General features: G+C 47.1%; 1 protein-coding gene across 3 annotated transcripts in view; it reads right to left on the reverse strand.

Annotated features, from left to right (window-relative positions):
• Positions 1-2,017, reverse strand: part of ATP10A (ATPase phospholipid transporting 10A (putative)) — a 190,551-nt gene extending 188,534 nt beyond the window's left edge. For 2 of the 3 annotated variants that reach the window (XM_058736899.1, XM_058736897.1), the window contains exon 1: positions 1,310-2,015. In XM_058736899.1, coding sequence (XP_058592882.1) covers positions 1,310-1,782 — 473 coding nt within the window. In that variant the 5' untranslated portion in view covers positions 1,783-2,015. Of the gene's footprint in view, positions 1-1,309 lie in introns of all 3 variants that reach the window. The other variant, XM_058736898.1, reaches the window with a different exon arrangement.
• Between the last annotated feature and the right edge of the window lie 7,548 nt (positions 2,018-9,565).

Raw genomic sequence — 9,565 nt, forward strand, 5'->3', positions numbered from 1 at the left:
ATTTAAGAAGCACAAGCACCACAATGTTGGAAAAGCTGTAAAACTGACAAGACCTGGGTTAAATTCCAGTACCACTTCACTACGTAGCAGCTGTGTGGCCTTGGGCAAGTTACTTAACTTCTCTGAACCTCAGTTTACTCATTTGTAAAATAAGTATGAAGCACAACCAATGTTGCTGGGAGGGTCAGAAATACTACTCTGCATCTAAGTTATCCTAAAAAGTAGGAATAACCATGACTCCCATCTTTTAGGGGAACAATCTGCCACTGAGAGCACAAGGTATTTCCTAGAAGCCCCTCACATGTGACGGAAGCCAGACAAGACTAATGTCCTTAACTCAGCGGCCCACATCAGCCCCCTACACCAGGATTCAAGCAAAGTGAAGAGGAGGGAAAGATGGGATGAGCTTTGGAGAGAAGTCCAGACCATCTGCCTTCCTGAGGGGTTGGATTGTTGAGGTGGGCTCAGCTACTGGGCACAGCTCCAAGATGGATCTGGAGTGGCTCTTTGGGGGTGGATAGTCTAAAGGGAGAAAAGACACCAGTCACTCCGAGCCTGAGGGTCCAAAACTCTGGGTAGGTGCAGGGAGTGAGAAAAAGCCCAATGGAACGACATTCCCTAATACCAACCATGGGCAGGGCTGGAAAACCCCTCAAAGCCTCAGTCTTTACGTTTAGAAACGGGCTAATTTTTAGAAAATTAACAATAAACAGTCAACTATGGAATGGTGCTCAGTGGGTGGCCTGCTCACAGCTCACATCAATGGATGGCAGCTGCTATTATTACCTCTGCTTTTTTAATATGTCTGTGCTGGTCACACCAAAACTTGGTGGCAGTTTCACTGTTGTTCCAAGAAGAGATGTTACCTAAGCCTGAGCTTTAGGTACCTGTGTTGGTTGCTAAACTTGTTAAACAACCTATCCTATAGAGCCTCATGGAAGACTGGGGCTAGGACTTCAAACCAGAGCACGGGGGGGGGGGGGGGGGGCCGGCGGGAGGGAGGGGGGATGGATTTCCCTCCTTTTTACTTAAAAGGCGGGAGCGGTGGGGATGAGGACGCCCAGCGGCCGCTGGATTCCAGCCCTGGGATCATTCTGGTTCGGACGCGGCATCTCCGTGCCAAGCAATCAGGGACAGGGTACCCCCCGCGCTCCCAGGAGCAATGGAGGTCGGACCCTTCGCCCCCACTCGAGCGGCTCTCTGGGCACACCCCGCCCGGTGCCATTCACACAGCGCCCAACACCAAGTTATCGGAGAGCCGTGGCCCTGAACTGACCCCGCGCTCCACTGCTCCGAGCGCCCAACTCACCGGCTGTAGACAAGGCAGCCCAGGTGGTTGATCTCGTGGTCCGAGCGGTGGCGGCTGTAGTCCTCCCACAGGTCCTTGAAGGCCGTGACAGCCAGGATGAAGAGCACGGGCGCCAGCGCCAGGCCGGGCTGGAAGGCATTCACCGCCGGCACGAAGTTGAGCAGCGCTATGAAGACGAAGTACACATTTGCCAGGCGGTGGAACTGCTCGAACAGGTTCTTGGGCAGGAAGGACAGTAAAGTGTACTTGGTGGTCTTGAGCCGGTTGTCTGCCAGGTGCTGGTTGCCCCCGCGCCGCCGCCGCCGCGCACCCTTGGTCGCGCCCGCCACGGGGTCCTCGACGCCCGGGGGCGGCAGCAGGTTGGAGCGCACCACGCGCGTCCTGCCGTCCCCACGCCGCCGCCGCCGCCGCCGACGGCGACGACCCGGGGACCCGGGCTCCTGGGCCGCCGCCGCCGCCAGATCCCGCTCCATGGCCGCGTGTCGCCGCGCCCGGCTCCTCCGCCGCTCGCGCCTGACCGCGCCAGCCTCCTAGGTGATCATCGCCGGCGGCTCGGGCGCGGCGGCGCGAGCTCCCAGCCTGCGGGACGCAAGGAGACGGCGGTCAGTGCCCGCCCCGCCCAGCCCGCCGGTCCGCAGTCGCGGCAGGGCGCAAGCGGGGCGGGGCGCGCGCCGAATAGAGCCCCCTTGTACTGGCGCCCTCCCGGCCATTTCCGCCGCCGCAGCTCCTGGCCCCGCCTTGCGCCACGACAGGGCTGGAGATACCGCAGATAGCGGGAAAGAAAAAAAGCCCGAGCTGGAAACTTAGAGCAGTTTGGTTTCGTTTCCCAGAAGCATCAGTTCAGTCCAAGAACGTTAGGAACGCGCCTTGTCTCCGGTAGGAGAGAGGAAGCTGCAGACTAGACTGAGAGAAAAGGCACCGCAGTTCCCTGGCAGCTGCCAGGCTCTTCTTGGGCCAGCCCTGCTTCTTGGGCCCAGGACGAGGAAACAGTTTGGGGACCCGGGTTAGGAGCCTCCTTCTGGAATCAGCTAGAATCAAAATCAAAATGAGCCATGGCATACCACTGCTCCAATTTTTGAATCTTATTTATCGAGAATATCTGCTTTAGGGGAGAGCCCAAGAAGTCGGAATTCCGTTGCCTCTTCGCCCTTCCCTATCCCTGCTCAACCTCCACCTACTTTCAGATTCACTTCTTCGGTGAACTTTTTCTTTTCCCTGATCATAGCCGCCTTTCCTTACTTCCCTAAATAGGCTTTTCTTTCTTTCTTTCTTTCTTTCTTTCTTTCTTTCTTTCTTTCTTTCTTTCTTTCTTTCTTTCTTTCTTTCTTTTTAATTGAAGGGAGGACTATTTCGCAGTGGAAAAGAAAGACAGGTTTGCAAGTATTTTTCTTTTCCTCTCTGGAAAACCCCGAGAGCTAAAATATCCCTGTGTGCTGCAGTTTTGAGGTGGCCTTTATGAGAAACTGAGACAGGGAATTGAAAGTGGCTGTTGGGAGGGCAGGTGAAGACCAGCGGTGGCAGAAGTTTGGGGCAAAGTCTACCCTTAGTACTGATGGGCAATTGGAGAGTGGAGCGGGTAAACGATGGGTGTAGGAGAATATGCTGGGTATGGCAGAAGATATGGGGGAGTCCCCACTCCTGCAGTAATGCTCTCCCCCAGGTATACCACAGCTGTGACAGTTAGCCTTCTGCTTTGGAAGTACAGAGATAAGAAGCAGAGATTCTTGCTGAGGAGACTCTGGCTGGGAATTTGGGTGAGAAGAGCCATTATGGGCACTGTCTTTGATTCTGAGAGCTGTTGGCCTCCTCCTGTAGGCCAGCCCCACCTTTCTCTCCTTGCATTAGGATACTCAGTCATTGCCCAAGAGACCACCTTAGCAGCAGCCTCTGCCAGTGCTGGGTTCATCCCTCCCAGGCCTTCTACAAGTCACTTCCTAAACTTTACTCAAATCATTTACCTATTCAGCATGATACTCTTACCTCCTGTACCCTGGTCAAATACCATCCAGCCATATCAGGGTCTCACATCTCTACAGGGAGCCTTGCCAAAGACCACAGCATTTATCAGAATCCAGCATAAGGAGGGTAGAGTGACAGGTACTAAGAAAATGATGCATGCCATATATCAAACCTCTCCCCTGTGCCATTTCTAGGGTATAATATTAATGTGTAGAGGCCTGGGTCAGAGAAAGATTTTGGCTAAAGTACCTGCATTTTCAGGGAAAGAAATCAGATCTCACAATGAACCAATGGCATCCCAAAATGAGTGTTAACAGCAAATGAAGGACTACAACTTCCCTGGTTTCCAATGACTAAGACATCATGGACTCTTCTTTTCCTCCATTACCTAACCCAGTGAGGCCCCAGGGCCTCTATTTCCATAGATGCCTCCATCCCTGTAGGTATCCCCAGTGTGGCCCCAACCCTCTGGGAGGGTTTCCCTGCCTCCCAGTCTCCTTGCTTCAGCCAATCCACATGTTGACAAAGTGGTCCCTTGGTCTCCTGGACCCCTTCACTTCATTTCTTTACCCTGGAGCTTACCGGAGTCCCCTGTTGCTTACAAGGTCAAATGCTGACTCCTCAGGCAGAGGTCCTTTGAGGCCCTCAGGGGAACTGTCACCAACTTACTGATTTAACTCCACCCCTCCCTACCCAGGCCCAGCCCCAGGGCAAGAGGTTTCCTTACCCTTCTCAGAACAGGCCTTGTTCATTCCCATCTACATTCCGCTGTAAGGTTCCAAGATTCCATGAGTCACACTGCAGCTCCTGAAGCCTAGAATCTTTCCCCACTTGCTCTTCACCAATCCAAATTCAGTATTTCCGCTAAGTCCTCACTCAACTCATCTCCCAGAAGGTTTCCACACTGCAGGATCCATTGAACTTCATGGAATCACTTCTCTTCTGACTTATGTGCATTGGTATGTAAACCTCCCTTAGATTGCTCTGCAGGGGTTTTGAGCTTAGATGTCTTCTGCCAGTTAAACTCTCAGACTCTTGACTCCCTGGGCCTGGGCCAGGGCCAGGCTTGAGTGAACTCTGAGCTGACTGTCTGGACCACTGAGCTCTGATGAGGTCCTGCTGCTGGGCTCTAGACAAGTCACTTTAATTGTCCTCCTTCAGTAAATACTTATTCATCACCCAGTTTTTCCCCACACACTGTTCTAGGCACTGGGGACCAAGTTGGAAAAATTGCTGATGACAACTGATATTCTTATGGATCTAACATTCTAGTAGGAAGAGACAGTATGACACTGGTTTATAATAATAAGTATATATTTGGTTTCCATCCCCATTTCTGGCATAAAGCTCTTAAACCAGTTCCCTAAGTGATGAGACTGATAAAGTTATCTTGATAGTCATAACAAACCTTTTTGCACCACACCTGGGTTTATCATAATGAGGTGACTTTCATTTTTTTTTAATGTTTTTATTTATTTTTGAAGGAGAGAGAGAGACAGAGCATGAGCAGGGGAGGAACAGAGAGAGAGGGAGACACAGAATCCGAAGCAGGCTCCAGGCTCTAAGCTGTCAGCACAGAGCCCGATGCGAGGCTTGAACTCACAAACTGTGAGATCATGACCTGAGCTGAAGTCAGGCGCTTAACCGACTGAGCCACCCAGGCACCCCAGTGAGGTGACTTTTAGAAAGCACTTTCCATGGGGGCTGGTTGCCAGGGGAACCAACCACCTGTGGTTAGAGAGTTGGAACTTTCAGCCCCATTCCACTGACCTCCAGGGGGAGAGAGGAGCTGGAGGTCAAATCAATGGTCAACGGCCCATGTTTTAATCTTGTCTATGTAAGAAGCCTCCATAAAACCCCAAAAGGATGGGGGTTGGAGAGTTTCCAGGTTTGTGAACATGTGGAGAGTCAGGGAAAGTGGCACTCCCAGACGGGGCATGGAAGCCCCATATTTTCCCTGTGCATCTCTCCCATCTGACTCTTCCTGAGTTATATCATTTTATAATAAACTGGTAATTAGGTAAGTAAAATGTTTCTCTGAGTTCTGTAAGCCACTCTAGCAAATGAATTAAACCCAAGGTGGGGTTGTTGGAACATCTGATCGATAGCCAATTGTTCAGAAGCACCTGACAACCTGAACTTGTGACTAGTGTCTGAAGTGTGTGTGTGTGTGTGTGTGTGTGTGTGTGTGTGTGTGTGTGTGTTGGGAGGCAGCCTTGCAGAACTAAGACCTTAACCCGTGAGATCTGATGCTATCTCCAAGTAGTGTCAATTGAGTTGAATTAAAGGACACCCAGCGGTGTCAAGGAACTGCTTGGTGGTGTGGGGAAAAACCCCACAGACAACACATGTTAAGAGAATTAGTGTCCCTTAAAATTGGCAGCAACTAAACAAGACACCCTGAGAACACCACTAAGTCCCTGCTCTCAGGAATGCTATATCTCCTAAGGTGATTCCAACGAGAAGGATGTAGGAAGTGGAGGGGCACAGGGAACCCAGCAGGAAGGGTGTGCCTGGGCTACTATAGCTTGGGCTGTCAGAGGGGGCCTCCTGGGACAGCCCTCAGCAGAGGCCTAAGGAAAAAACTGCAGAGATATCTTGGGGAAAAATGAGCAAGTGTAGGAGAGTGTGGGTTTCCAGGCCCAGTAAGATGGTCCAGGTGTCTAGAGCCAAGTGGCTGAGCAGAGATAAACCCATAGTGAGCTCAGATAGGGCCTAAAGAATCAGAGTAAGGATTTTGGCTTTTAGCTGAGTGAGAAGGGAAGTTTTGGAGGGCTTTGAGCATAGGAATCTTATGACTAAACTTAGGTTTCCAAAGATCACCAGCAGCTGTGTGAATAGAATGCAGAAGGGCTAGGTCAGTAGCAAGGAGACAGTAAGAGGCCATTGCAATAATCCTGGAGAGAGGAGTTGGTGGTTCATGTGGGAGTGGTCATGGTGCAGGGTGGGACATGGCCATATTAAAGCATGCACAATATAGTGTTGAACTGGCTGTGGGATATGAAATAAGGAAAGAGTTGAGGGCCCAAGCAACTGATATCTTGAGTTGCTGGGGCCTGAAGGCAGTGGGAGGGGCAGACCTGGGATGGTCACCAGGCCCTGGAGGGGAGGTCTGACAGAGGTGCACACAGCCAAGCTCAGCTGAGAGACCCAGCCAGAGATACAGGTCTGGGGTCATAGAGTGAGTCTGGGTGGAAGAGAGTGTGGCTGGTAGTGGGAAGGGGACAGAGGAGCCAGCATGCATGGACCATGCTGCCTTTGGAAGGGATAGGCCTCTAGATTTGCTCCAACTGCAATAGGAAGCTGTAGACTGCCCCAAGCAGAGGCATAAGGTGAGAAGATATTATTATCCCTTTCAAAAGATGAAAGCTAAATTTTGAGCCCAGTGGGAGCAGTCAAGGCAACAAATTAGGAGGTGGCTTAGGCTCTAGGCAGTGGATAGAGTGGAAAACTACAAGTATCATAGATCAACAGCTTGGATGTTTGGAGGAGGAAAAGAGGTGAATCAAGAGTAACCCTCAAGAGTCTAGTTAATGACTTGGGGATGAAGGATTGTAGAATGCTCTAGCCCCAAATATGCCACTTTGGCATATTGATTATTTTGAATTAAAGTGACCTGAAAAACAGTTAGTGCAAGACTGATATGCTGACCCTCTTTTGTTTCTCTGAAAGCAGGAAACAAATCTCCTGTGTGAAAGGTACCATCCCTGTACCAGGAGAGTAGAAGGCATCCTTATCACCAGAGATAGGAAATTTAAGACGAAGAAGGCTGTATAAACAGATCCTGTCTCTTCACCAATTTACTACCCCAAGCCCAAACCCCTTTTTCTTGTCAATTCTTCACAAATTTATTTATTATCTTTTTGTCTAAAAGGTACAAAAGTTTCCTGCTTTGGTCACTTCTTTGAGCCTCATATTTTTATGGGGCCCTTGTAAGTATGAAATTAATTTGTTTTTCTCCTGTTAATTTAATTATTAGGACAGCCAAGAACCTAGGTTGGAAGAAGGGAAAATTTTCCCACTCCCACAAAGAAAAACAGGTTTGGGGGAAAAAATACAAAGCTAACATATGCCATGTTAAAGTAGACATGGCTGTTTGACATCTAACAGATGTCAAGGAGGTAGAGGGATAGTGAAATATCAACATGCCAGGAAAAGCCAAGCACTAGAGGTAAAGATCTGGGCCATGTCAGGAGATACCTGTGATTTAGAGCTGTGTGATGAGAAGGTTGTACCTACAGATAGAATGTAAATAGAAGAGACTCTGGATGATACATTCTCTCTGAAAAATATATGGAGTTGGATGAAAGAATCATGAAGACTGCTTCCAGCTTTCATGTACTACTTTGGTGGTGTGATGCTTACTTAATAAATGCTTATGGAATAAGTAAAAATCACAGTCTATAATATTTTAAACTGATATTATTTGTTTAATATTTACTCTTGTAAGTGTCCCTAATTTTAAAATATATATTTTAGGTTTATTTATTTTGACAAAGAGAGAGAGAGAGAGAGTGCACACATGCAACAGAGAGAGAGGGAGAGAGCATCCCAAGCAGGCTCTGAGCTGTCAGCACAGAGCCCAACGTGGGGCTCGATCTCAGAAACTGCAAGACCATGACCTGAGCTGAAATCAAGAGTTGGACACTTAACTGACTGAGCCACCCATGTCCCCTGTGAGTGTACTTAATTTGTAAGAAAAGGTCATAAGAGATTCTGAAATTTGTAATTTGTAAAGTTAGGCACAGATGTACAGTAATTAACAAGGCCTTAACATTCATTTAAATTAAATTATCAAAGTATAGAGCTGCAGGGGTAGCTTATACTGTATTTATAGATTATTACCATATAGTAATATTTTTTGGTATAAATACTAGAAAAGAAAAAGGCACAATTTATCACTGTTTGCAATGTCATGGTTTTTATCTAGGAAAGTGGTTAGTAATATAGCTAACTATAAGATAAAAATGTGCAATTATAAGTTTCTCATGTATAAGCAAGAGCCAATTAGAAAATATAATGGATCAGGGGTGCCCGGGTGGCGCAGTCGGTTGGGCGTCCGACTTCAGCCAGGTCACGATCTCGCAGTCCGTGAGTTCGAGCCCCGCGTCAGGCTCTGGGCTGATGGCTCAGAGCCTGGAGCCTGTTTCCGATTCTGTGTCTCCCTCTCTCTCTGCCCCTCCCCCGTTCATGCTCTGTCTCTCTCTGTCCCAAAAATAAATAAATGTTGAAAAAAAAAATTAAAAAAAAAAAAAGAAAATATAATGGATCAACAGAAGGATTTCATTTTTAGAATAATATAAAATGCCTAATGAAGAACAAAAATGTAAGTTCAAGATGTATGCAAATAATCATAACAAAAACCAACAATAGAAGTGGTGATAACCTTTGTAGAGAATGTAACCTTTGTAGAGAATGTAATGCCTGTCAGGCATGTGCTTACTCATTTTATAGTGATTGTCTTCGTCCTCCTGGCCATTCCATGAGGTAGGAGAATTTTTATCCCATATCACAGATGAGAAATATGTGATCACATGGCTACCAACATTTTGCTAAAGGTGGTAAAGGAAGATCTGGATAAATATAGAACTGCCATTTATCTGAGTGGGCTTGCTTCTTAAACTAACCTGTGGATTTTGTGTATTTTCCAAACTAATTCCAACCTGATTTATTGTTTTCAACTTGTCAGTTTGAATACAAGTAACAGAAGAATAAAGGAAGATAAATAAGTTAAAAAATTTTGGGGTATAAGAAATTAATAATCTACTACATTTGACAAAAATTAAGAAGTCATAATAACCCACTACATTTGACAAAAGTTAAGAAGTCAAATACTTAAGGCTCTAGAGGATGTGGATTAGAAGAACTTTTAAGCGTTGCCACTGGAAGTATGAATGGGTGCAGCCACTTTGGTTAATTATTTGGCGTTCCATCTTAAGTTCGAACATCTGAAGTCCTTAAATCTCAGCACCCCTGTCCCTAAGAATACACCAGAGAAAACTTGCACATGAACACTCATTTTGTGACTGTGTACAGTAATCACAAAATGAGAAATTTGTGCAGCTATGAAAATTAATGAACTATAGATACATGCAGCAATGTGGAAGAATCTTAAAAACCTAACTTTAGGTGAAAAAATAAGTCCCAGAAGACTATATACATAGCAATACTGTTTTTACAGATCCCAAATGCTAGACATACTGAGCAAAATATCGTTCAACTACTTTTATCTGCAATAAAGCAGTTTGTTACAAAATTATACATGTGCTTACCAGGCAATTCTGTGACTAAACTACT

Source organism: Neofelis nebulosa, chromosome 7, assembly GCF_028018385.1.
Source record: "Neofelis nebulosa isolate mNeoNeb1 chromosome 7, mNeoNeb1.pri, whole genome shotgun sequence".
In the NCBI taxonomy this organism is placed as follows: Eukaryota; Metazoa; Chordata; class Mammalia; order Carnivora; family Felidae; genus Neofelis; species Neofelis nebulosa.